The sequence below is a fragment of the Clupea harengus genome, chromosome 5 (assembly GCF_900700415.2).
Source record: "Clupea harengus chromosome 5, Ch_v2.0.2, whole genome shotgun sequence".
In the NCBI taxonomy this organism is placed as follows: domain Eukaryota; kingdom Metazoa; phylum Chordata; class Actinopteri; order Clupeiformes; family Clupeidae; genus Clupea; species Clupea harengus.
The window spans coordinates 13,256,623-13,284,367 of NC_045156.1; the positions used below are offsets into that span (position 1 = coordinate 13,256,623).

General features: G+C 43.1%; 2 protein-coding genes across 5 annotated transcripts in view; both read left to right on the plus strand.

The window, feature by feature from the left end:
• Positions 1-6,644, plus strand: part of LOC105907572 (transcriptional enhancer factor TEF-5-like) — a 56,213-nt gene extending 49,569 nt beyond the window's left edge. For all 3 annotated transcript variants that reach the window (XM_012835938.3, XM_031567773.2, XM_042707822.1), the window contains exons 12-14: positions 495-638; positions 1,904-2,056; positions 3,333-6,644. In XM_012835938.3, the coding sequence (XP_012691392.1) occupies positions 495-638; positions 1,904-2,056; positions 3,333-3,446 (411 nt within the window). In that variant the 3' untranslated portion in view covers positions 3,447-6,644. The remainder of the gene's footprint in view (positions 1-494; positions 639-1,903; positions 2,057-3,332) is intronic.
• Positions 6,645-6,749: 105 nt separating this feature from the next.
• smpd2b (sphingomyelin phosphodiesterase 2b) lies at positions 6,750-22,876 on the plus strand. 2 transcript variants are annotated; one of them, XM_031567772.2, is made up of 12 exons: positions 6,750-7,394; positions 8,746-8,796; positions 9,099-9,225; positions 10,945-11,041; positions 15,831-15,907; positions 16,977-17,070; positions 17,233-17,322; positions 18,831-18,913; positions 19,294-19,426; positions 19,757-19,861; positions 20,258-20,429; positions 20,966-22,876. In XM_031567772.2, exons 3-12 carry the CDS (start codon positions 9,176-9,178, stop codon positions 21,385-21,387), a joined length of 1,323 nt encoding a protein of 440 aa, XP_031423632.1. In that variant the 5' UTR covers positions 6,750-7,394; positions 8,746-8,796; positions 9,099-9,175; the 3' UTR covers positions 21,388-22,876. The 2 variants fall into 2 exon arrangements, with proteins under 2 accessions (XP_031423632.1, XP_031423631.1); XM_031567771.2 differs by lacking the exon at positions 8,746-8,796.
• Positions 22,877-27,745: the final 4,869 nt, after the last annotated feature.

Sequence of the window (27,745 nt, forward strand, 5' to 3'; positions counted from 1 at the left end):
CCTTGGGAGATGTTGCTGTTTCTTCCCCCCGGTGTTTGAATTTTTTAGCAATACTAATTAGGCGCCACTACCCTGATCCCTCATTCTCTTCCACATGGACACACAGACACCTTCTCTGCACTGACCAAAAGGGGGCGCTGATGTAGAATTCAAGTGTTCTGTAGGTGATGTCATAGAACACTTACAGTATTCTGATGTAGAATTCAAGTGTTCTGTAGGTGGTCATAGAACACTTACAGTATTCTGATGTAGAATTCAAGTGTTCTGTAGGTGATGTCATAGAACACTTACAGTATTCTGATGTAGAATTCAAGTGTTCTGTAGGTGATGTCATAGAACACTTACAGTATTCTGATGTAGAATTCAAGTGTTCTGTAGGTGATGTCATAGAACACTTACAGTATTCTGATGTAGAATTCAAGTGTTCTGTAGGTGATGTCATAGAACATTTACAGTATTCTGTAGCTAACCTGTGATGCTAATGCCCCACCCAGGCGGACCTGAACAGCAGTGGGATGGCGGACGGTCCCGGCTCCTTCTACGGCGTGAGCAGCCAGTACAGCAGCCTTGAGAACATGACCATCACCGTATCCACCAAAGTCTGCTCCTTCGGCAAGCAGGTGGTCGAGAAAGTAGAGGTAGTCAGACACATCCCACCTCTCTCTATCACTCTCACCCACCTCTCACTCTCACTCTCACCCACCTCTCACTCTCACCCACCTCTCTCTCTCACTCTCACCCACCTCTCTCTATCACTCTCTCCCACCTCTCTCTATCACTCTCACTCTCACCCACCTCTCACTCTCACCCACCTCTCTCTATCACTCTCACCCACCTCTCTATCACTCTCACTCTCACCCACCTCTCTCTCACTCTCACCCACCTCTCTATCACTCTCACCCACCTCTCTCTATCACTCTCACCCACCTCTCTCTATCACTCTCTCCCACCTCTCTATATCACTCTCACCCACCTCTCTATATCACCCACATCCCACCTCTCTCTATCACTCTCACCCACCTCTCTCTATCACTCTCACCCACCTCTCTCTATCACTCTCACCCACCTCTCTCTCTCTCTCACCCACCTCTCTCTCTCACTCTCACCCACCTCTCACTCTCACTCACCTCTCTCTATCACTCTCACCCACCTCTCTATATCACTCTCACCCACCTCTCTCTATCATTCTCACCCACCTCTCTCTATCACTCTCTCTCTCTCACTCTCACCCACCTCTCTCTCTCACTCTCACCCACCTCTCTCTATCACCCACATTCCACCTCTCACTCTCACCCACCTCTCTCTATCACTCTCACCCACCTCTCTCTCTCACTCTCACTCTCACCCACCTCTCTCTATCACCCACCTCTCTCTATCACTCTCACTCTCACCCACCTCTCTCTATCACTCTCACCCACCTCTCTCTATCACTCTCACTCTCATCCACCTCTCTCTATCACTCTGTTTCTGAGTTTTTTTTTCTTCTGCTCCTACGGCAAGCAAGCGGTGGAGAAAAGGTGAGGTAGGCTCGCTCCAGGGGTGTAGTTGTTACGCATGCAACAGCAAGTTTCACATTTGGTGAATTCCGTTTTTTTCCGTTTCAGCTCATTTTGTTCACCCTGAGGTAGATTGATGGCTTAATAGTTGCTTTGGATAAAATTGTCTGAAAAATTAATTTAAAGATGGCAGTCACATCCCACAGTGTGTTTGCTACCAATATACATTGTTGGCCATTCATTTTCAGCTCTAGTTATTTTTTAACACTGGCATTGTGTTGGTATGATCATGTAGTGTCGTCTAAGTTTGTTCTGTAGCCTTCCTTTCTCATTTATGCCCCCACTTCTTCCTCTCTCTCTTATTCCTTTTCTCTCTTTCTCTGTCTACTTCTCTCCTCTCCTCTCAGACAGAGTATGCTAGGATGGAAGGAGGGAGGTATGTGTACAGGATCCACCGCTCGCCAATGTGTGAATACATGATCAACTTCATCCACAAGCTTAAACACCTGCCTGAGAAATACATGATGAACAGTGTGTTAGAAAACTTCACTATTTTACAGGTACGTCATTTTTTCTCACGTTTACAGACCTTTTTATTGTAACAATATTGAATGTTTAGTAAGCCTTGAAAGGCCTGCATTCACATATTTTTTTGTTATGACTCATGATAAGGATTTATTTGTGTTTTTGAGCCCTCATGTGAAGTATGCTGTTGTCGTGAGATAAGAAATTCCTGAGGATCGAAATCTCAGGATAATGAAAATAGCTTTCCTGTGACAATGCCAAGTCTTCATTTTTGGAATTACATTGAGTTACTATGAGATCTCATACCGTTATTATCTTACAATAATATGTAGAATCTTAATTGAAATCTTAAAGGTACAGTGTGTAGGATTTAGGGGGATCTGTTCTAAAAATATGATTTCATTATTGTGTAATTACCTGTAATTATGAATCGTGTTTTCGTTAGTTTAGAATGAGCCCTTCATATTTACATAAGCAGTGGATCCTCTTCCACAGAGTTCTCCATGTTGTGCCGCCATGTTTCTACAGTAGCCCAGAAGGGACAAACCAAAATACTAGCTCTTGAGAGGGCCATTCATGTTTTTATGGCACTTGACGGTCACCGTAGGTTCTTCTACACGATTGTAAAGGGAGGGGTATTCAGTTGGTTTCAATTCAGCAACCTCTAGATGCCACTAAATACTACAGAATGCACCATTAAGAAAACAAATCAAATGAAAGCATTAGCATGTCAGGACAGCAGCAATATTTGATATGATTGTTATGGAATTTGGGGAATTCAAAGTGTAAAGAAGATTCCACGACAGTAACAGTTTACGAGCGGCTTGCAGCCCTCCTCTCTAGGCCACGAGTTTACATCCACGCAGCGATTTTCATCAGCTAATCAGGGCTTTTTCGTAACATGCTGCTAGATAAATCTTCAGTTCCAAGGTTTTGACACTTTGCATGGCATTCAAATTCAATGTCCTCTTCCTTGCTCCTCTAAGAAACCACAACTTTCAATCATGCCTTCTCTTCTGAACAGGGAGAGAAATAAATACTAAAGATCTTTACAGACACAAATGAAACGTAACTGTACATACCTTTCCCAGAACAGTGAATACATACGTTTTGTTTTTAAACACACAAAATACAGTGGCACAGTTTGCAGTCAAATATCAGCTCTTAGATTCATACATGTTTTGTGTGAACAACTCAAAAACAGAAATGTTCTAATACATTATTATTACATCTACTTCATATAAGTATTACATTATTTGTCCATGTATTTTACTCCAAATGCTGATATGCATTCTGTCCTATTTCTGGCAGGTCGTGACGAACCGGGAGACCCAGGAGACGTTGATGTGTATAGCGTTCGTGTTTGAGGTGTCGACGAGTGAACACGGAGCGCAGTACCACGTGTATCGCCTCATCAAGGACTGAGGCTCCCGAGGGAAAGGGATAGGGAACGAACTTAAGTGAGCATCCGAGTGATGAATGCCACCGAGGGAGAGGGAGAGAGAACGAACTTAAGTGAGCATCTGAGTGATGAATGCCACCAAACCACAGACTGCCCAACATCAAAAACAAAGCAAACGCTTGACGACAAGGCATATATATATTATTTTTTTTGTTTCAATCTCCTCAAAAAACATTGTACAATAGGAAAACATGGATGAAGTTTCATGTCAAGAAGAAAGGATTGATTGAGTTGAGCTTTTTTTGGCTTCTCCTTTTTCCTCTTTTTTTTTTTTTTTTTTTTTAAATGACGCGTATTTAAATGCTTAAAAGACAGAATTGGTCGTGTTGGTTTTGTTTCTGATGAATACAAATGTTTTACATTGTATTTTACATCTTTGTTTTACTGAAAGTTGAGCTTCATGATGGTTAGGAATGTTTATTATTTCTCTTCAAAGGCAAGACATTTTGTTTTCTCCTCATGAGAGACGCATGCTGCAACACAGAGGTTTGAGAATGTGCAGACCATGGATTTGGGGCTAACTAAAGGTTTACATGCATTTTAGTATTTCAACAAAAGTGATAATCAAAACGGCAAAAATCAATGTTATAGTGCAGTTGTTATTATTATTATTTCTTTTTGAGTAATAACGTAAACAGGCAGATGCCTCTGTCCAAAGATGAGTTTTTCTGAATGGCCATTCTGAAGTGCCTTTCGACTACCTCTTGATGTGCAGGGGTGGCGAGAGGAGTGAGGGGTAACACACTACACTCTTCTGACATCGTCCTCGACCGCAACAAAGTGCCTCGTCATCCTCGACCACCCCCACCCCCACCCTCAAGCACACGTCTTCACTTTCGCTGGCACATGCGTCACAGACAGGTCGAACTAGATGACCAACACTAGCTGATGGGGGATTGGTCAGGACGCAAGGGACCTGGTCTCTATCTGGCTTTTAACCGAAGCCTTGCTAGGTACAACCCTCTTCAGGGCCTGATACTGTATGCAAACATCAGCAAACCATTCTACAGTGCTCTGATCTGTAACAGCTGTTACCTTTTTTTCTCAATCCACCTGGGTGTGACTTTGCTACGGCGTCTTACCCCTCTGATATCACAGTGAATCATGCCCTAATGGGCCTATCTGGTCCCGACAAACAAAAGCACTAGAGCCTCAGCCTTGTCCAACAGGGCCACTCTCACAGACGGACAAACCCAAACACTTAGACCCTGTGGCATAGTGACAGCTTGACATGAGCATTGTGCTCCATTGAATGTGTACGCTGTCGGTATCGGGCAAAGCAAACACGTCCTTTTTGTCTGGAATGGAAAAGACGGGGTAGGTTAGTGAGTGAGTGTACACACTAAGCGGATGAAAGCCAAGAGAGGAGGAAGGCCGAAGAGGAAAACAAGCCAAGGTAAGAGAATGTAAACAATGCCATGGAATCAGACAAAGGGAGGGAGAACCTTTATAATCTTGACCATCTGGCCCTTAAATAAATCACCACTCAGTCCAATATGTGAAAACTCATGTTGTAGCGATGGCAAGGTTTTTTTTTTTTTTTAGTTTGTTTTCTTTCTTTTTTGTTGGTTTTTGTTTTGTTTCATTTCATAAGCCCACTCCATCCTTACCTCCCTCCGTGGACACCCCATACATCTCCCAAATGGTACTTTCTCTACTTTTTGGATTTTTTTTATGGAATTTGTGCTATTTGTGGTGTGTGCATAAATTTGGTCGTATGACGAGGATAATATTATTGTTGGATGTGTGTGTTTAAATAACAGTCTTTTGTTCTGCGTTGAGTACTTTAAAACTGCAAGGATAATTAACAACCTCCACCTCTCAGGGCTTCCCCTTTTAGAAATAAATAATATTTTTGAATAATGTTTTATAAATAATAATTGATTATTGATGTGCTCTGCAGAATACTGACACATGTTCTCCAGTCTTTAGTGTAGAAATGAACCTGAGGTTGTCTGACTTGAACCTGAAGTGGCCCTTATTGAACCAAGCACCAGTCACTGAGAGTGACAACCATGCTGTGTTAATGAGAGGGAGTGAATCACTGGTTTCCATGGAAGTATAAGTTGGTAAATGGTTAGTTTTTTGACTATGGTGGGGAGAGCCAAACCACTGTGAATTGTATTGAATGTACTTGGACATGTTAGTCAAGTTGATGATGTCTTACATCTGAGAAACTGCAGACTATGTGTGTGTACATTGAATTGGCCTAACAATGTCTAATATTAATTTTGTTTGTTAATGTCACAAATAATGTTTTGACACTGGTTTGGGGCGTATCATCTTAAAGTATTCCAAGATGCTTGTACAGTTTGTCCGCGTTTTTTGAGGGGTGGAATGCCTGAAATTCCTTTGGAGTGATATCAAGCAACTGAAAAGCTTTTCTACCAAAGTTAATATGTGATGTATCTGCAGTGATATATCAAGCAACCAAAGGCTTAAAAATAACTTTGTGTTGTAACCGTGATCAAAATCTAAAACAGCAACAACAACAACAACAACAAAAAAATATCTGCACTGTTTTTATTATTCTTGTCATGAGACCATTACCTAAGCTTATGTGCACCAGAGTCTTTGGGACAGTGGGGCAGATGTTTGTGGAAGAACATCCATCCACTGTCCAACACAGGTGTACAGCGACAGACAGGTAACATGAACGTATTGTAGCAAACCGCATGGCATGGACTTTAACTCCAGAAGAATGGACTGACTCCACCCTACTCAGCACCATTTTCAACATCAGAACTCAGAAAAGCTTTAAATGACTGCTGCCTTGTGTAGCTATTTTTTACTGGCTCTTGTTTTTGTATTATTATTGTTATTGTTATTATAATTATTATTATATATTTTTGTTTTTGTTTGTTCCTTGACTTTCGATGGACGTTGTTAGCTTCCTTTGAAAACTGTGTGTTCATATTTGAAATATGTTGTAATCTAAATGGTGTGGGTGGTTTTTTTGTTTGTTTGTTTGTTTGTGTGTACTGGTTTGTTTGTCTTCTTTTTTTAGATTATGGTTCCTTGTGGCCTTGGTTACAAACTGTTTATTGTGATCTTGTATATTCTGTTACATGCAAAGTGAGGGGTGTGTATAATATAATCATAATGATACATATAATCTTTCAATAAAAGGTGCGTGGTTCGTCATGGGCCATTTTTCTCCAGAGAATGTTCTGACTCTGTACTGATGTAATTTTATTTTTATTTAATAGACCTCGTTTCTTTATAGAAATGTAAAAATATGGTAAGCTTAGTGGTCCAGTAGGCCACCATGACTTAGATACTCTGTAGTTTATTAGCAATGGAAATAGATTTTTATTTAGATTTGGGGTTAGGACTGTACTCACTGACAGGTCATATTAGGCCTACATAACTAGGCCTACTGATAATTTGATGTCTAATCTGAGAAATGTCTAGTTAGAAAACTGGGTACTAGGACACAACATGGGTGAAAAAATAAATGATATATCAGTTTAGATGCTGACAGATCCGGGATAACTACTATCTGGGTTGACTCAAAAACACCATTACTACATCTAATCAGTAGCCAATAAATGTTTCTTGATAGCCTGACATAAACCTCACAAATTCCATTTGCACTACACTATAGTGAGGAGCCCTTAATAGGTTCAGAGGAACAGTCCACCTCATTTGGCTACAAATCCCAGTATCCTCTGCGGTCCCCTCGCCCCGTCACAGGTTGTCCACAGTTGAAAATGAGGAAGGGAGTTTTCAGCCCCCATTCAATGAAGAAAGTGACACACTGACTTGCACGATCACAAACCACAACGTCTTTTAAAGTCTTATTTTGGTAATCTCTATTGGCATTTGGTTCGCTTTATGGACTCGTGAACCTGTAACGTTAGCCGAGCTTGCTAGCTGATTAGCTAACGATAGCTAGCCAACTGTTTACGGTAAGGTTTCCTGTCCAAACTTTAATTCACTTGTAACGGAGCGTAAAGCTGATGGTCAGCAGTTCATGCTGCTATCTATTCAGAACAGTTTATGTTTAACATTAGAAATATAACTTACCCTTTATGGTCAACAGGTTGTTTGTGTGTGTGTGTATGTGTTATTAATCAGTGCATTGTCGTGGCAGTTTTGATTCCCTGACAATTTGCAAAACTTGTGAGCCACGCTGAAGCTTTCAAGCTGATTATGGTTTTACGTCACAGATGAACATCGAGTTGTCGTCACCTTTAGGATAAGTATTATAATAACAGAAACTATAATGTTAAGCTTTGTTTACTAAGTAAGTTAGTTGATTTCAACATATTTAAACAAACGTTAGACATTAGTTGTGGGCTGATCTACCTCCTGTCGCTTGATTCAGTTTTGTCTGACAGCTGATAATAATGGAAACCTGCCACAGCCATAGGCTACGATATTCAGAAACGTATAAAGTGAATAGACAGACAAATGTCGGTATTTGTTATGACAAATATGCATTATAGATTTGAGTGAAAACTCTTCATTGAAAGTCCTACCTGTTCAGCTTACAGTTCAACTAAGGGCTGTTTTATTTTGAGTTTCAAAGATGCTTTATATAGTACAGTACATATAGTGAAGGCATCACAAATGTATTTCATGCAGTGATAATTTAAGTCATCACTCATTTGGCACAACTATGTTTGCAAACTATCAACATCAAAAGTCAAAGTAGGCCTTATGTATCTTCACCCTACCGTGAACCACCCTGCCAGGAGCCTAGTAGTTTTATTTTATAGTTTGTATTGTTACTCAATGTTATAACATCAAAGACAACCTGCTATCTTGGACTTAAGCTAGTGTGTATGAGGTGCTTTAGCTACACATTGTTGATACTGTACTCTGCACCGTGTAGACGTCATACACATGTGCCAAACAGAACCCCAGACACTGTAAAGAACCATAAAACTAAGATAAACTAGAATACGAGTTCTCTGTGAGAGCAACTGCTCTGAGTTTGAGACACCCTTTTCTCTCCAGGAAGGCCAGGGAGGGTTGTGTACACTGTCGCCATGGTAGCCTCTCAGGTCTTGTCAGCACCTTTCACCACTGGGGGGTTGAGGTGCCGTAGAGGCTAAGGACTGTGTTGTTTTCAGGGTGTTCGGGGATAGAATAGGCCTTGTGCCTTGTGTGTGTGTGTGTGTGTGTTTGTTTGTGTGTGTGTGTGTTTGTGTGTGTGTTTATGTGTGTGTTTGTGTGTGCTCAGAGGTTGTAGTCTGAGCTTAATATGTCCGACCTCACCCTGCCCCCCACCCTCCCCATTGTGGGCGCTCCCAGTGATTTCTCAGGACAAGTAGAAGATCTATGCTAGGCATGGGATTTGAAGTGGTGAGTCCCAGCAGGCTGGCATTTGGGCTAGTTTGGTGTGTTGTATATAGATCTCATCTTAAACAGAAGGACCCAGATCTTGTCCAGAATCTGTTTGTATGTTTGCTGTGGGCTGTTTGTATTTGTTAAGTTTGATGACACTTTTCTATGAACTGAAATCACCTGGTGTTACTGGCTGTGTGGCTGCTGTAGAGTATGTGACTGTTCGGTTAAAGAAGCTTTCCATTGCTACACTTATGGCTGTCTATATCTGTGGCATATCAGTAATAGCTGTTTTTATTTCTTCATCTGTGATTTCAAAGATTTTCGTCTCCGCAACTGCACCAGTAGCTCCTTTGTAGGGTGGGTTGCCGTGCCAACTTCAGCTTCTGCTGTCACCATGGCAACCAGCAAGTCTATGCATCTGCGGGTCTTCTCCCTCAACTGCTGGTGAGTTATGAGTTCATCAGATGAGTCTTTGGTTTTCTCACCAGGACCATGGTGTGTGTGTGTCTGTGTGTATCTGTCCTAGTCTCACCAGGGCGCGTGTCTGTTTTTGTGTGTTTAATTGTGAGTAGAGCTGTCATTAATGAGAGAGTGTGTTTTGGTCAGTGCAGAGAAGGTGTCTGTGTGTCCATGTGGAAGAGAATGAGGGATCAGGGTAGTGGCGCCTAATTAATATTGCAAAAAAATTCAAACCCCGGGAGGAAACAGCAACATCTCCCAAAGGACTGAAACATTGTTTGGATATGCCATGTGAAGAGTCTGTGAATTTCTGATCTCCGATGGCAATGTGAAGGACGCCAAAAGTCAAAACAATACTAATGAAAATAATGAACAGGAAAAAAAAAAAAATCTTCAAAGGTGCCTTACCCAGAACTTGACCAGAATGAAGGCGTTCTGTGGGCCCTTCTCATAGAGCTCCTTCAGCCCACCCTTCTTCTCAGGGAACTTGTCGTAGATCTGTCTGATGTCCACTGCCTCCAGGAGGGGGTCGCTGTAGGACGGGTTCATCTGACCGATGTGGACTAACAAGTGTTTGCTATACTGCAGTATGAGAATGAGAAAACAAATAGACACAGATTATATAACAAAGATTATGTACACAAATAAATACATTCTAATGAATAAATTAAAGTACTTGTTAAAGTGCTGTGTGGGAGTGAGAAAATAAATAAAGGAAAATAAATGATTAAATAAAGTGTTTTCTATTCAGCAGAGAGTAAGAAAAAAAAAAGAAGTAAACAGGCAAATGTATAAATAAATAAATATGAATTCATTCAATTCTTTATGTGTGAGACTTAAGCTCAGAGTGAAAGCGACAAAACTAACATATTTAATAAAATAGCCTTTGATATAATGCAGAGTGACTGAGAAACAAACATATTTTAAAGAGCCTTTACTATAATGCAGAATGACTGAGAAAAAAAAAAGAAACGCCATTTACAGTTCACTGACCCACTAACGCATTGTTTTAATCATGCACCTGGATGCATTTCTCCACACCCAATCAGTAGTGCATTATAGAAACCTATTGAATGTGAATTATCATTCAGGCTGTAAGAATGCCACATTCAATTTGTGGTTTCAGGGGTAGAATGTGGTGAACTGAATCAGTTTTGTAATTTCAGCAACTTCCAAAAAGTAAAGAACATCTGGTCCCTCTCCTCCTGAAATCTGTATCAGTGTTTGACACTTAGGCTTTCTCAAGGGCCACCTGCTCAGACACAGGTACACAGTTATTGCACTACAACTGCAAAACCCTTTACCTGTGTGCTCAGTCCTGGTCAAACCCTTTAAGCGCTGCCCTCAGAGATCACTGTGTGTGTGTGTTTGTGTGTGTGTTCAATGGTGAGGGCTATGTGTGTTTAGTGCAGGTAAACCCCACTGAGCACTGACTTTAGAGACCTCTGTGTGTGTGTGTGTGTGTGTGTGTGTGTGTGTGTGTGTGTGTGTGTGTGTGTGTGTGAGAGAGAGAGAGAGATTAAGAGGGTGTGTGTGTTTTTCCTCTAAGGGTATCCGTTATCTCAGTAAGCACTGTGTGTGTGTGTGTGTGAGATCATTAAGAGAGTTTGTGTGTTTTTCCTCAAGGGGTATCCGTTATGTCAGTAAGCACTGTGTGTGTGTGTGTGTGAGATCATTAAGAGAGTTTGTGTGTTTTTCTTCTAGGGGTATCCGTTATGTCAGTAAGCACTGTGTGGAGCGTTTCAAAATGATTGGAGATCTGCTGAGCAGAGAGGACTATGACATTGTCCTTCTTCAGGAGGTGAGGAATGTACACGCACACGCACACGCACACGCACACGCACACGCATACATACCACAGTCCTCAAACATTCCCCTGCTCATAAACTCCTCACACAAACACACACACACACACACACACACACACACACACACACAGGTGATGCAATGCTTACATTGTCACACACACACACACTTCACACATACTCTCCTTATATAGTGCACCCCTCATATACTCACACCACGCACAAACACTCAACACCAACCCACAGCTGTTTTCAAACACAAATGTCGTCCGACACAAATTTCCATGAAATGCAGAATCGAGAAATATTGGCAACCCAATGTTCAGTATTTGATGGGGCTTCTCCTGGCGAGAATGACCGCACTCAGCCTCCTCCTGTAGTGTTTAACTAGGCTGGGGGACACTTGTGTCTTTTTTGTAGTGTTTAACAAGGCTGGGGGACACTTGTGTCTTTTTGTAGTGTTTAATGAGGCTGGAGGACACTTGTCTCCTGTAGTGTTTAACGAGGCTGGAAGACACTTGTCTCCTTCTGTAGTGTTTAACAAGGCTGGAGGACACTTGTCTCCTTCTGTAGTGTTTAACGAGGTTGGGGGACACTTGTCTTCTGTAGTGTTTAACGATGCTGGAAGACACTTGTCTCCTTCTGTAGTGTTTAACGAGGTTGGGGGACACTTGTCTCCTGTAGGGTTTAACGAGGCTGGAGGACACTTGTCTCTTCCTGTAGTGTTTACCAAGGCTGGAAGACACTTGTCTCCTTCTGTAGTGTTTAACGAGGCTGGAGGACACTTGTGTCTCCTTCTGTAGTGTTTAACAAGGCTGGAGGACACTTGTCCTCTTCTGTAGTGTTTAACGAGGCTGGGGGACACTTGTCTCCTTCTGTAGTTTTTAATGAGGTATTGAATGGAATTCATTATGCCACTGACCTAAACAAGAGCCCATGGATTACTGCCAGCAAAACATCCCCAAAGCATGAGCATCGACAGTGGTTCAGGAGGTGGAGGAGTCGTTTAGTAATCGGCGGGGTTTGCTAGTTCGATCCCGACTCCTCCTCACCAAGTGTCGAAGTGTCCTTGAGCAAGAGACCGAACCCTTAACCGTTCCCAAAGTGCAGGTTGTCAACTTAGATAGTAGCCTCTGCCATCGGTGTATGAATGGGTAGATTTCTGAGGCATTAATGTTGAAAGAGCTTTGAGTGCTCTCTGAGTAGAAAAACGATATATAAATGCAGTCCATTTATCATTTACCTTCTTCTCTGTGCCTCTGAATTTCTGCCTGTGAATCCAGCTCTCCTCTTTTTTCCACCACGGCCCATTCTGTCCTCTCTTGCCCCGCTGTAATTGCCCTGCCCCCTGCCCCCTGCCCCCCGAGGCTTTGCACCCCCCTCTCGGATGTGTTGCATTGGCGCGGCATGGCTGGGGATTTTTAAAGGGGTCGGGATCTCTGTGGGCTATCCACACCTGTCACTACAGGGGCCAGACACTCACAGGCCCATTCCCACCATGCACTGCATTCATGGAATAGGAGTAGTATCCCAGAATGCCACAATGTTTGAGGTGTCTGAGCCACTCAAACTTCAGGTCTGTCATCTGCTCTGCACCCAGGACCAGAGGGCTATTCCTAACCTGGCTAAGTGGTTTAGTCACTAGCCTGGCTATGTTAACTCAGAGTAAGTGGTTTAGTCACTAACCTGGCTATGTTAACTCAGATTAAGTGGTTTAGTCACTAACCTGGCTAAATTAACTTAGATTAAGTGGTTTAGTCACTAACCTGGCTATGTTAACTCAGACTAAGGAGTAAGCCTAGGTTTTCGGTTCCAAAAAAATACGCAATGAACGTCAAATACGTCTCTGAACATAACAAATTTGAGATCTAACTGGCAGAAATCACTTTAATTAAAGAAATACACCAACACTTTTTGGCGTTTATGATTTCCTCTTTATTTCCTTAAAAAAAGACAAATACATATATATGTTTTCCTAAATGATTAGGCAATTAAATGTAACATCAAATTCATGGGAAGATACTTACTATCGATATATAATTAGGTATATTCTATGCTTCACTGCTCAGGGTTTTTCCTGCATAGAGAAAATGTGGGCGCGCGCCTAAGCCGTTTTCCCGAGCGCCTACAACAAATCCCGAGCGCCTAAGGCAAAAAAAAAAAAGTCTGCGATAAAAAATAAATTAAAAAAAGCTGTCATTCATGGCGCAATTCAGCTTAATGGTGTTTTGAGCCCTCACCGTCGACTTCAAGTCAGCAGCTGCCTGGAAGGCGCATCCCACCTCCCACCCCCTGAGCCAATCATTGAACAGAGGCAGCTCCAAGCTTGCCAGTTTAGAGAATACGTTGGTTTGAATTTGAGATTTGAGCAAGCAACTTAATGTAGCTAGCTTTTAGCTGTTTTAAACCAAGGCACTTCCAAAATGTTGTTTACAACCTGCTTACAAATCTGGTTAAAACAACTAGTGAAGGTGTTTTAGAATAATATTAATGCCATATACAATAACTGACTTCATGTTAACACCACTAATTAATGTTAGCTGTCTAATTATTTAGCGCAATGCTAGCATGCATCTACCGTAATTCGATTTTTAACCAAGGTAGCCTATTGTACTGCAAAATATTGATTGCGACCTGTTTACAAATCTGGTTAAAAAGATAAAGGTGAGCTGTTATTTATAGATATGAATTATTTCGCTCAGGGGGTGGGTGAGCTGCTGCCTTGAAGTCGACGGTGAGGGCTCAAAACACCATTAAGCCGCAATTCATCACGCGTGCAATGCATGTAAGCGAATATGGTCTCAATAGTTTGTTTCAAGTATAGGCTACAGCCGAAACCTTGTTCTGTTTTGATCAATAGTAATTGAGTTGATAAGCGTGTCTTCTTGTCTGAACAATACGCAACTGTTAGGTGCGCGAATGCACAGAGCGGCCAGCTGCCAATCACTCAACTTGCGTATGCATCCGGACTTCAGCAGTCGGCGGTGATTTTGAACATAACATTCCATTTTCAGTATTCATGGCTGTCAATGTATTAAAATATCTGCTATGCTGAGGACCTACACAGGTGTAGCTATTATTTGATTTGTCTACCCGTTTGAACGAGTACCAGTAGACCGCGGGGCCTCGGGAGAGGCAGACAACCGCATTGGTTTATCAATGAAAGCTCAGCTCGTTCGGAGGAGAGCGGATAGATTTGTGTTGCATCTCGAATTAATATTATCATTGATAAACCGGTGCGGTTGTAAACTGTCGTTCCGCTGCGAGGGCCAGCCCGACGTGCACGAATACACCTGTACAAATGCAAATGAAATGTCCACTCAAAATACTGACAAAAGTTTGATTTCCAACACAGCCTCCATTGGTGGGCCAATAGAAGTTAAACACACTATTAAACATATTTGTGGACAGTTTTAATAATAAAAACAAAAAGAATGGTATGTAGGTTTGTATAATAAAAATGAATAGTAATAATAGATAAACTTGAATCTCATAATTTGTGTGTTCCATTTCTGACCACTGGTTAGTTCTAGATTCTATTGATATACATTTCAGTAGTTTGCATATATATCTAAAGAGGTAAACCTTGATAATCTTTGAACCATACATGATAGCACCATGGGGTTTGGACTATTGTCAATCTATTTGAATCTAAAGTGGAAGCAAAATGATTTCCTGAAGCATATCCTCATTATTTATGAAATGGTAAAATGTAAGCTAATAAGGTGACATGGTAACACAGACTGTGCGTGCAGCGCGCACATTTTTTTTTTGAGCACCGAAGACCCATTTTGACCCAGGAAAAACCCTGCTGCTATTTATGAAGTAATAATACCACACTTTACATGGTTAGCTATTTGTTGCAGGACAGTTTCTCTTCTTCTTCTTCTTCTTCTTCTTCTTCTTCTTCTTCTTCTTCTTCTTCTTCTTCTTCTTCTTCTTCTTCTTCTTCTTCTTCTTCTTCTTCTTCGAGGTCTAGCAGCACCCACTCTGTGAAAAAGCTACAAAACTCTCTTTTTTTGCCGTTGCAACTCAAGGTTGTTACACTCAATAGATGATGTCTTCACAGGTCTGCCGGGAACTTGCTCAACTCAAGGTTGTTCCACTCAATAGATGATGTCTTCACAGGTCTGCCGGGAACTTGCTCAACTCAAGGTTGTTACACTCAATAGATTAATTCTTCACAGGTCTGCCGGGAACTTGCTCAACTCTCGGTTTACCAATGCAGTGTTGATTGAGCAAATTCACAAACGGTCGCAACAGCTTCACACAACTCCAAGTTCAGGGTTCATGCCAGGCCAGCTTAGCCATGCTTTCTGGAGCACCCCTCTGATATGGGGTTTGGCCACTGGAGCTCCCCTCTGGTATGGGGTTTGGCCACTGGATCACCCCTCTGGTATGGGGTTTGGCCACTGGATCACCCCTCTGGTATGGGGTTTGGCCACTGGATCACCCCTCTGGTATGGGGTTTGGCCACTGGAGACCTCTCTGGTATGGGGTTTGGCCACTGGATCACCCCTCTGGTATGGGGTTTGGCCACTGGAGCTGGGGGCAGAGTGCTAGTTCTTTAGTTAGGGTTTACAGCAGGTGAACTCTACTCCATATTCAATTAATGTCTGGAGAGTGATCATTTGCAAGCTGACTGATGTGTGATGTGATGTTCCAGATCAGTCTTCAAGTGATTAAGGTGTTATTTTCACAATGAGAGTTGAAGAGAGGGAGTTCTTTGAGTTTGTGTGTGTGTGTGTGTGTTGTACAGATGACTTATTGTTGTAACTGTTGCAGGTTTGGAGTGAGAAAGATGTCCTCTACCTGAAGAAAACTCTCTCCTATACCCATCCATACTCCCATCATTTCAAAAGGTAGGCTGCTCATGTTTGTTTTGTTTTGTTTGTTTGCAGAGTGACGCAGACTCACCAATGCACAAGTATAAATGCTCACAAGGCGTAGGCTCTGTGTAGAACCTATGTGCAACTTAGGAAGTTAATGCTCGATGCCATTGCGGCGGGTGCTTTGGTGTCGCTTCTGCCGGTTGTGCACCTCCCAATTTGTGTAACCTGACACGTGCGCCGTGGCTGCAGAGTTATATTAATGATGTAGTTTAACCGTCATGTCGTATACTTCACTGTGCTTTATTCGGCACATTACCTGGAGGGTAATGCTAGTAAACCACACAAACGTATAGTCTTTTCCAGTAGCTGCAGTAATCTCCGTCCACAGGTTCTGTGCCATCTGGGAATCCCTATGCACCCGCATTGATAGATCATAGAGATGCTTGTAGACACGGGCACCGCCCGCGCCAAGTTAAAGAAATTGGGAGGTTTAGGATCAGCCGAAATGATGAAACGATGAAAACGCAGTGTGCGCCAGCAGAAATAAAGTCACCTTTTGCGTACGCTGGCGTGCACAATGACAGCAATGGCAAGCATAAATCCCCCTTTATGGTGCTGTGTTGACATCACAGCTCACGCACAAGGACCAATCTGCCAAGTGTAATGGTGGCTTTACACTGCTGACACACGGCAAGAGAGCAGGAGTCCAAAGAGGAAGTGATTATCTGTGTGCTTACAGCGTGGGTCACATAACAGGAACACGGCCCTGTGGTTGGGGTCACGGGGATCAAAGTTGTGCTTTGTCAACAGAGATAGAAGTGAATGTGGGTCACAGTCTTAGATGGTATCAGCTTTCATGTTGTTTCTCACACCCAGGGTGCATTTATTTCATACACATTTAGTAAAACTGCTCACTGATACTATTATCAAGGCAGTGTTTGAAATCAATTAAACTCATTGCCATGCTGTGTCACAAATGTCTTATGCTCTACCTTCATTGGTAGGTAAGAGTGTTATTTTATCTTTAGTATGGTTTCAAAGTGAACAGTGCTGGCACACAATGATGATGTAATAAAATGTTCATGTTTGATGTTTGTAGTGGAGTCATAGGCAGTGGGCTGGCCGTCTTCTCCAAGTACCGCATCCATGATGCATTTCTGTACCGCTTCTCTGTGAATGGATACCCCTACAAGGTGAGCAGTCCTCTTTAGTTAGAACCTTAAGTAAGACAGAACTGTAACGATCCATTCTACATTGATCCAATCTAGAACGAGAGGTTAGGAAGGTCAGTTTTGTGATCTTGATGGTAGAAAATTACAGTTACGTGTGTGTGTGTGTGTGTGTGTATGTGTTAGGTCCAACATGGAGACTGGTTCGGAGGGAAGGCTGTTGGAATGGTACAGATGAAGATCGGTGGGTTGATGGCCCATATCTACGTCACACATGTGAGTGGGGCTGTGTGTGTGTGTGTGTGTGTGTGTGTGTGTGTGTGTGTGTGTGTGTGTGTGTGTGTGTGTGTGTGTGTGTGTGTGTGTGTGTAAGGTATACCGTCTCTGGGCTCTATTATGGCAGCAAAAACGGCTGTTGGAAACGGCAGCGCAGGCACACTGTTGCACAAGCGGTAAAGCGAGCGGTAAAGGTGTGGTCAAAGGCATTAAGTGGGTGGAGCGAGCGGTAAAGGTGTGGTCAAAGGCACTAAGTGGGCGGAGCGAGCGGTAAAGGTGTGGTCAAATGCACTAAGTGGGCGGAGCGAGCGGTAAAGGTGTGATCAAATGCACGAAGTGAGCGGAGCGAGCGGTAAAGGTGTGGTCAAAGGCACTAAGTGGGCGGAGCCAGCGGTAAGGGTGTGGTTGAAGGCACTAAGTGGGCGGAGCGAGCGGTAAGGGTGTGGTCAAAGGCACTAAGTGGGCGGAGCGAGCGGTAAGGGTGTGGTCAAAGGCACTAAGTGGGCGGAGCGAGCGGTAAGGGTGTGGTCAAAGGCACTAAGTGGGCGGAGCGAGCGGTAAGGGTGTGGTCAAAGGCACTAAGTGGGCGGAGCGAGCGGTAAGGGTGTGGTCAAAGGCACTAAGTGGCTAAATTACAAGATAAGAGCATGGCAATATCGCTGTGGGTTCTGGACAGTTTTACAAGGAATAAACCCTAGTGCTTCTTCTATTGTTCTAAACAATTACATTAGTAATTAGTAAAAGGAGAAAGTGAAGAAAGAAAGTGTTTTGCTCACTTAGATTCCATGACAATGTAACGTTATTTAGTTTATTTACGACTGTACGTGATGTGATGATTCATGAAACCCAATGCATTAAACGCAAGAGCAGCAGTGATCAGTAGTAGTAGTACTAAATGGCATTTCTTCTTCTACCTTAGTCTAACTAGACTACAGTATGTGAATAGGAATAACAGGAAATGTCATTATTGTGTCATTATTGTCATCATGGATGACATTGGTTTACTGCTTACTGAGCATTTAATTAAAGTCGGAAAAATTAGACTATGTCTTCCCAGACACACATGTCTTTCAAGGGGTTTAACCTTTTAAAACATTTGATTCTTTTTTTAAAGCATGCCAGGATATCTTTTAACTTTGAGGATAGCCAAGATTGCATTAACCCATAAGAGGTTCATTCCTGCTTCCTTGCTTACAGAAATGAATCAGGCATATGCGCCTCTCTTCTAATAAAAGGAATGTGATGTTTGTTGTCCGATGGATAAATCCTACTTGGGCAGTGATGGTTTGTGATTGGCCCATCAAATGTTCCCTGTCAAAGAAGAAAATGTCGCCACGCAATATCCAAAGTCCCCGCCGCAGGGCAATAAATCACCCACCCAGGTGGAATAGGCCAGCCGTTTAGCCATCAAAATAGGGCCCTCTATGTGTGTAATGAGGGTGTGTGTGTGCGTGTGCGTGTGCGTGTCCGTGTATGAGTGCCATTGCTGACTTTCTGTATCCCTCCAGCTTCATGCAGAGTACTGCAGGGAGAAGGATGCCTATCTGCCCCATCGAGTCGTTCAGGCCTGGGAACTGCAGCACTTCATCCGGTACGGAAACCATGGCCACAGTCACCATGACATCATGGCCACCATGGCCACATGACAGTTGCATTAACAGTGCAGTGCAGTCCAGTCCAATCACACACTTCACTCAGCTTCGTATTTTTGACAGTCATGACAGTTCTCTACAACGCCACCATGTAAATAAATCTAGATGAGCACTCATTTTGGAGGTGTGTTCTGGTACGGGACTGACATTTACATTGCATTAACAGTCTGATCCAGTCTAGTCTAGTCACGACTGATAGGGTTTACTTACTCAAACTGTACTTTGCACTGGATTTGGAGGTGGGCTTTGCTGCAGTTCTCATTTCTGTGTGTGTGTGTGTGTGTGGTGTGTGTGTGTGTGTGTGTGTGTGTGTGGGCAGGCACACCTCCAGAGGGGCCGACCTGGTCATCCTGGGGGGCGACTTCAACATGCACCCCCAGGACCTGGGCTGCCGTCTGCTGCGGACCTCCACCGGCCTGAGGGACTGCTACACGGAGACGGACAAATTTGACGTGAGTTTTCTCCGAGTGTCGCACAACAAGAGGAGATTACAGATAGCCTGTTTTCACTACAGATGGAAGAGAGAAGATTAAAAGAAAATGTAAACCCTACAGCCTAGCGGAGCAGCAAGATGCTGACCACACCGTGATCACTGCTTTGACCTCAGGCAACAGACTGGTATACTGAACACCTGTGCTGTACTGAGAACTGCTTTGGATAGAAGTACCTGCTAAATCATTAATTGTATCATTTAAATGTAATCATTTATAATTTAATTGTAATCATTTAATTATAAGTTGAAGTGTTGACATGTATGTAAAATGCATTTATCATTGTTCCAGGGCTGTGAGAATGGACACACTCTCATAGCCAACAACCCCTTCATCAATGAGAAAGAGCTGCGCCCTTTTGAGAAGGGCATTCGCATCGACTACATTCTGTTTAAGGTGAGCTTGTGTGGAGATCGCACATATACCCTGAATTAGTGTTTCAGCACCTATCAGTAGCCAAATAACACACATATACACACTGAATTAGTGTTTCAGCACCTCTCAGTAGCCAAATAAGTGTAACTGCATAAGTAGCACCCTCCGGTGACAGTCTTGTGTAAAAGCAACAGATATGGGAGACATAGACAATAGGCATTGGAAATTGTTAATCTATTCAAATTGTCTCATAAAAGGCACAACATTAGGTTGGGGAAACATCCTTCTCCAAAAAGTAGGAAGAAATGTTCTGTACCAATACAAATTGTTAAAATAACATTGTTCTAATATCTTTGACCGTTTGTATTTATTTTGTTTATTTTTGTTTTGATTGTGTGTGTGTGTGTGTTGCCTCAGGGGTCCAAGCGTGTAGAGATGAAGTGTGAGTCTCTGAGCACTACCCAGGGGTCGTATCCGGGTCGGGCCTTCCCCCTGTCGGACCACGAGGCCCTGAGTGCCCATCTCCTGCTGGTGCCCTCGGACCCGGCCAGCCAGCAGGGGGAGCCAGAGAGCGGCAAGGAGAACACAGGTACTCAACTACTCACCCAGGGGAATAAAGTACACAGCCGTGGGTTATACAATGAGGAGAGAAAGAATGCAGTCTTCAGCCTAGTGATGCCAACCACCAGGCTAGACTTTGAACAGAGAATGGATCCACCACTCAAGAACGGCATGGGTTCAACCACCTAAACAGTCTGCACAGGCATGCTGTGGAGTATACAGCAAACAGATTATGTGAACATCACCACTTTTCAACCAGATAAACTGGCTGCCAAAGTGCATACAGTAAAGAGAGCATGCAAACACCTCTCAACAACTTGGCCCAGTCTACTGGATAATTTAAAGTACACAGACATGCTGTATACAGCAGGTGTAACATGAGCAGACCACTGAAGCATCTCAAACCAAACACATGCAGATGATGCTGTATAGTATATGTCTGAGTGGTTGTATAGTATATGTCTAAGTGGTTGTATAGTATATGTCTAAGTGGTTGTATTGGTATATGTCTAAGTGGTTGTATAGTATATGTCTAACACAGTGGTGTTCCTCCGCCCGTGGCAGGTAAGCTGGCGGAGCTAGTGGACCTGGTGACGGAGGCGCGTACAGAGGTGAAGGTGGGGGTGCACTGCGCCCAGCAGAAGCGCTACAGCGCGGCGCGCACCGGCGGAATGGGGCTGGCGCTGCTGCTGCTGGAGCTGGCCATCGCAGCGGTGCCCTGGCTGGCCACGGCGGCCGCGCAGCACCCCTTCCCGCGCGCCTCCTTCTACCTGCTGGGGGCCCTGTGCTTCTGCCTGCTGCTGTGCGCCGTGGTGCTGTGGCTCTTCCACAGCACCGAGCTCAAGGCCCTGCAGAGCGCCGACGACCACATGAGGCTCGCCGCCGCCAGCCTGCAGGAGGAGCTCCGGGGGGCGAAGACGCCGCCCCCACAACACGCCCACGGGGAAAACCCCACCAATCAGGACGCCTGCAGTAAGGAGGACTAAGCGTTAGCAGGAAAGATGGGGTGTTTTTTGACTCCATGACCGAATCAGTTGAAAACCGGCTCTAAGACCTCAGTGAAAGCTCCTGACTTTGCGTAGATGCTTGGATATAAGTGATCATATCATTTGATATCAGAATCCTATAAAGTACTACTCTCTTGACTGTCCTATTTTCCCTAAGTATTCTGTGTCTCAGGATATCAGAGGGACCAATTTTCCCCTCCAGCTGCACCAGTAGCAGAGTGAGACGTCTGAATAAACTGCATTAGTAGCAGAGTGAGACGTCTGAATAAACTTCATCAGTAGCAGAGTGAGACGTCTGAATAAGCTGCCTCAGTAGCAGAGTGAGACGTCTGAATAAGCTGCACCAGTAGCAGAGTGAGACGTCTGAATAAACTTCATCAGTAGCAGAGTGAGACGTCTGAATATGCTGCCTCAGTAGCAGAGTGAGACATCTGAATAATGAGTAATGTGAGCTTAGAGGCTGGAGGACTAAATCTCCTGTCACCCTTTTCACTCAAAGAAGCCCTGCCCTCCTCAGGAATGATGTGTGTTACCATGGTGATAGAAGCAGACTGTCTTACTTCTCCCGTTCAGCCCTCTGATGCTGCTAATGTGGTAATGGTCCAAGACTGTTTTACCTCTTCCACCAGCCTCCTGAAGTTCCCATTGACTTCTGTTCCTGCGTCCTGTTTAAAGCCCTGCAGGACAGCGGCTCTTTGGGACAAGCCAGCATTCCCCCCCCCCCCCCCCCCCCCTCTACTTTCCTTCGCTGACCTCCCCTGCCTCCTATCCCTTTCTCCTGCGCTTCATCATTTCCTCTTTACGAAGCTCACCGCCACCGTTGATGACATCAGAGTCCTTCACCCCCCCCCTGCTCTCATCTCTGTCTCTCTTCCGTCTTCCTTTTCCCCCCCTCCATCTTGTCTTCTCTACCCCTCTATATCATACACTGTAACCACTTTTGAATACCCACTTTCATCCTGTTTGTGTTTTTAATAAGTGGTATCATATGGCTTGTCTTCTATGTGCTTTTTCCCAGTTCCACTCATCATTGTCTGTGAGAGTTGTTTTACTGTCATTTGCACCAAACTGATCAAGTTTTGGCACGCATCGTGGTTCTGCACTTACGGGAAAATGAAGTGTCACGCGTCACAGCCTCCTTTGAGAACACGCGTCACAGCCTCCTTTGAGAACACGCGCCGCAGCCTCCTTTGAGAACACGCGTCGCCGCCTCCTTTGAGTGCAAGTGAGGACTCATCAGCGGCACCCACATTTTTGACAACTGAGCCAAGTGACTGATGCAGAACACCTAGAACAGCCGAAATAGAATCTACCACAACTAAAATGTTTCCTTAAAAATGATGGCCATATTTTTATGATGTTGCAGTTATTTCATTGTACTGTAGTCCTAATAATATGTTATTATTGTACATATCCTATGTAATGAAGGACACATTTATAAAAAATAAATAAATAATGATTTCTTGTATCTTTGAAGCAGGCTCTTATTTATGTGTGACAGGGGAAGAAGCTCGGGGAAGATCTACTCTTGAACATTATGAGACCCCTCCTAGCAAGGGCCTTCAGTGGTTTGTGGTTTCCGCTCAATTAAAGGTCAGGATATTGGTCTGCTGCTATTCTGGTACCCTTCAGCAGGGGGCACTGTTGGGCAAGCCCATGGAGAGGTATCTCTGACAGTCTGGGTTAGGCCACCTTGATGGAAAGTTGGTTTTCATATTAAAATTTGTATGTTTTGTTGTTATATTTGGGATAATATATTTTTATTAGGACAGGTTTTTGAAGTACTTTTTAAATAACATGCAAAATGTACTGACCATGCCAACCCTCCTCATACAACCAGTGTGGTTTTTTTTGTCTGTACTAGTTTAATGGGGGTATTATTGTAGCAGAATTATTTGCAACTGTGTGTGTATAGTCGTGTAACTGTATCTCAATCCATGTGTGCGTAATCAGCTTTGTAAATGTGTAAAATAATCTCTAAATGCTTACCGAGTTTTGTGAATGTGTACATGAATATGCAAATGTGTAAAATAATCCATGTATGGATAATCAGGTTTGTGAAGGTGTAAAAATATCTCGAGTAGGCACTCAAAGGAGACCGCCTCCCTTCCATACTCGACTACTGACACTGAACGGGGCGCTTCTTCAGAGACCAGAATAAGAGAAAGGTATCTGTACAAACACATTTTCTTTACCGTTAATGAGGTAACAGAGTGTCTCTGGTGAATTCCTTTACATGTTGTCAGACCCTTAGAATAACATTTACGATCCTGTCAGTGGATAAAACTTTCGTACAGACCCTGGTTATTTCTAAACTAGACTATTGCAGTTCAATTTTAACAGGCTTGCAGCATGCATGTGTCTTTAGACCTTTGCAAGTGATTCAGAATGCCACGGCGCCTTTGGTATTTAATCAGCCAAAGAAAACACATTGAACTTCTCTGCTTATCTTCCCTGGCTCCCTAAAATTACATTTAAATCCCTCACTCTCACCTAAAGGCCAGCTACTGGATCAGCCCCATCTTACATGTCATAACTCAGTGTTATTCCCCCTCTCAACCACTCCTCTGATAAGCATCTGTTGTCTTTGCCTTCTGTCAGCGGCAAGAGATCGCAGTCAAGACACTTTTCGTTGGTGGATCCTTGGTGGTGAAATGATCTAATGCTGTCCGTTCCAGTGACCTCTTTGGTAGCCTACATTTAAAAAGTGTTCAAAAACGCACCTTTTTAAACATCTGTCAAACTAGTTGTGTTTATATTTGTTATAAATAGAACAATAGTTTGGAATTTGGAAACATTTGGAATTATTATTATTATTTGGTTGTTTAAATTGTGTATTTTAAATTGATACTTTTGTTGTGTTTATTGCCTTCTAATGTTTTGTTTTAAATACCTTAACCATAACTTTAAACAAGCAGTTTACTTTGACCGTACTTGCTCCATAGGATACCATTATATAACCCAAATAGATCAAAAATTGGGCGGCCCATGTTGAAAAATACCGAAGCAGCATGACAATACCTTGGCTAAATGTATCCACCTTTCGAAGTAGGCTAGGCCTAGCCAGAACCAGTAACCTCGCTTCGTAGTACCACACAGCCCTCTTAGAATAGCAGAATAAAATCGTGTGGGTGTACGGAAATGATGTTTAGAGGGCTACGGCATGCAGGGGCGGCCCTAGCACATTTGGCGCTCTAGGCGAGCTTCACTCCTGGCGCCCCCCCCCCCCCCCCCCCCCAAAAAAAAATTCCCCCACGAAAACGGAATTGCAACTTTCAAACGCTATTTTGCCCTGTAAGACTGAATTTCTTTCACATAAACACAACAACGATCGCGACGATGAACAAACATTAATTCAAGAACAAATCACTGAGAAAATGTCACGCCTGTGCTGGACTACGCTCCGGCCACGCCCCCTGTTCAAATGTTTATGGACACACACACACACCTCCACGACATCTTCCCAATCGCCTGCAAATAATGTTTTCTTAGTCTTCTAAAAGTGAATCTAAAATGATATAACAAAAGTATGTATTATCATCATTTGTTAAATGTAGCTATTAAGCATTTTGGTATATTTGGACAGCCTGGCATTTTTTTATTCCAAGATGCATAGCTCTTGATTAGTTGAATCATGTCTAATTAAACTGGCTAGCTCGCTCCACCAAAACTAAAGCTGTCCAAATTTGATTACTCAAACTTTTATGACGCAAAATGACGCAAATTGCGGTACAGCTGAACTTGAACTGATGTTTCGACTGAATGGCAATAACAAGGAACGTCACAAGTCACTGGCTAGCTAGCGTTAGCTAACTAGCAAGATTACATACATCCATTCGCTAAAGTTGACAATACAACACTTGGATTTTGACCAGTATTCCTCACTGAAGTTGCCGTGTTTGACTTCCTTAATGGGTGTGCTATGCAAGGAGTAAGATATGTGTAGTGTTGTTGCATTGGCTATTGGCTTTATATGTGCGCCCCTATTTTAATCATGTCTTTTTTGTATAATGTAGAATAAATGGACATATCATTTTTTATATAGCACCTCTGTAAAATCCTTAAAGAACTATGTGACAGGGAGTAGGAAAACTTTCAATGATAAGGTACATCTTTTCTTCTTAACTCCACTAAAGTGCCGGGGGCAATTCACGCATTCGTGAACGTTTTCTTATCTGGAATTCATTCTAGGCTAGAACAGGATTTAAGGATTTACCGTTCTCCTTGGCACGTTTCTCTTCTTCTTCCTTTCTTTTCTTCATATATTACGCCCCGGATGGCTTTTGCCTCTTCATTATTTTGTTCTTCAAAGTTTCTTGAACACACACACACTCTAACCAAACGCCTCACTGTGCTCGCATGTTCTGACAACACCAAGGACGTACGTACCTCTTCCGTTTTCGATTTTTGGCTCATTTTACCCTAATGTTAGATTTTTTTTTTTTTATGTCAAAATTTTGGTTGGAGATATAGAAGGGGGCGCAAAAAAAAACTCTGTCCAGCAAAAAAAAACACAATTCTTTTTTTTTTTTTTTTTTGCTGGGCGCAGTTTTTTGCGCCCCCCTCTGAGTGGCGCCCTAGCGACCGCCTATACCGCCTGTAGGAAAAACCGCCCCTGCTTCCCACCCTGCCCATTATCTGTTCCCGCTACTCCCGTCAGGGAAAAGGTTCAGATCAACAAAAGCGCGCACCTCCAGAATGGCAAAGAGCTTTTACCCTCGTGCAATAAGGCTTCTCAACAGCTCACCCAAAACCACCCCACCTCCCCCCCGGCCCGGCCCGCCCTCATAGACTGCACTCTTAACACTCCACCCTGCAACTATTGATGCACCTCAATGTATATATTTCTTTTTTAATTTATTCAGGGATATTTATTTATCTATTCATTGATTGTTATTTATTATTATTTAGCTGTGGCAGTTAATGTCCACAGCAATTTAAATGTTTAGCTGTCTGTTGCTGCCTCTACTGTCTCGTTGTTTTTGTGACAATGACAAATAAAGTACTTTGAACTTTGAACTTTGACTGAATTATGTAGCCTAAAGAGCTGAAATCATTTGCAACAGGTGTAACAGCACAGCCTGAAGTCATCTGCGTCTTGTAGCTACAGGGGCAGTTCATGTGATTATAACGCACATGCAAAATTAGATGAATGAGTTATTCGAACGCTTTCCCCCCATTGTATTGAGCATGCGCAGAGTTTAGCCTAACTCTCCGTGGGACTACAGGTGTATCCATTCTCGGGATCAAGGAAGCCTTTCTTATTCATCTGCTGTTATCGTTGGCAGAGCAAAAATAGTCTGTGAGAAAAAGCTCTACATTTTCTCAGGCCTCCCTGGGCAAGTTCGCAATCAGGCGAGTTTTGTAAACGCACGACGAGTCTCTCACAGCAAGGAAGCATGACCCCGCCTCACCTTGCGCTGGGAAAGCCAACGCACAACACCTTTCGGTTGCTCACAAACACCTAGATAGTTGTTATGACATGCCGTCAGGGGCGGTTTTTCCTACAGGCGGTATAGGCGGTCGCCTAGGGCGCCACTCAGAGGGGGGCGCAAAAAACTGCGCCCAGCAAAAAAAAAAAAAAAAAGAATTGTGTTTTTTTTTGCTGGACAGAGTTTTTTTTTGCGCCCCCTTCTATATCTCCAACCAAAATTTTGACATAAAAAAAAAAAATCTAACATTAGGGTAAAATGAGCCAAAAATCGAAAACGGAAGAGGTACGTACGTCCTTGGTGTTGTCAGAACATGCGAGCACAGTGAGGCGTTTGGTTAGAGTGTGTGTGTGTTCAAGAAACTTTGAAGAACAAAATAATGAAGAGGCAAAAGCCATCCGGGGCGTAATATATGAAGAAAAGAAAGGAAGAAGAAGAGAAACGTGCCAAGGAGAACGGTAAATCCTTAAATCCTGTTCTAGCCTAGAATGAATTCCAGATAAGAAAACGTTCACGAATGCGTGAATTGCCCCCGGCACTTTAGTGGAGTTAAGAAGAAAAGATGTACCTTATCATTGAAAGTTTTCCTACTCCCTGTCACATAGTTCTTTAAGGATTTTACAGAGGTGCTATATAAAAAATGATATGTCCATTTATTCTACATTATACAAAAAAGACATGATTAAAATAGGAGCGCACATATAAAGCCAATAGCCAATGCAACAACACTACACATATCTTACTCCTTGCATAGCACACCCATTAAGGAAGTCAAACACGGCAACTTCAGTGAGGAATACTGGTAAAAATCCAAGTGTTGTATTGTCAACTTTAGCGAATGGATGTATGTAATCTTGCTAGTTAGCTAACGCTAGCTAGCCAGTGACTTGTGACGTTCCTTGTTA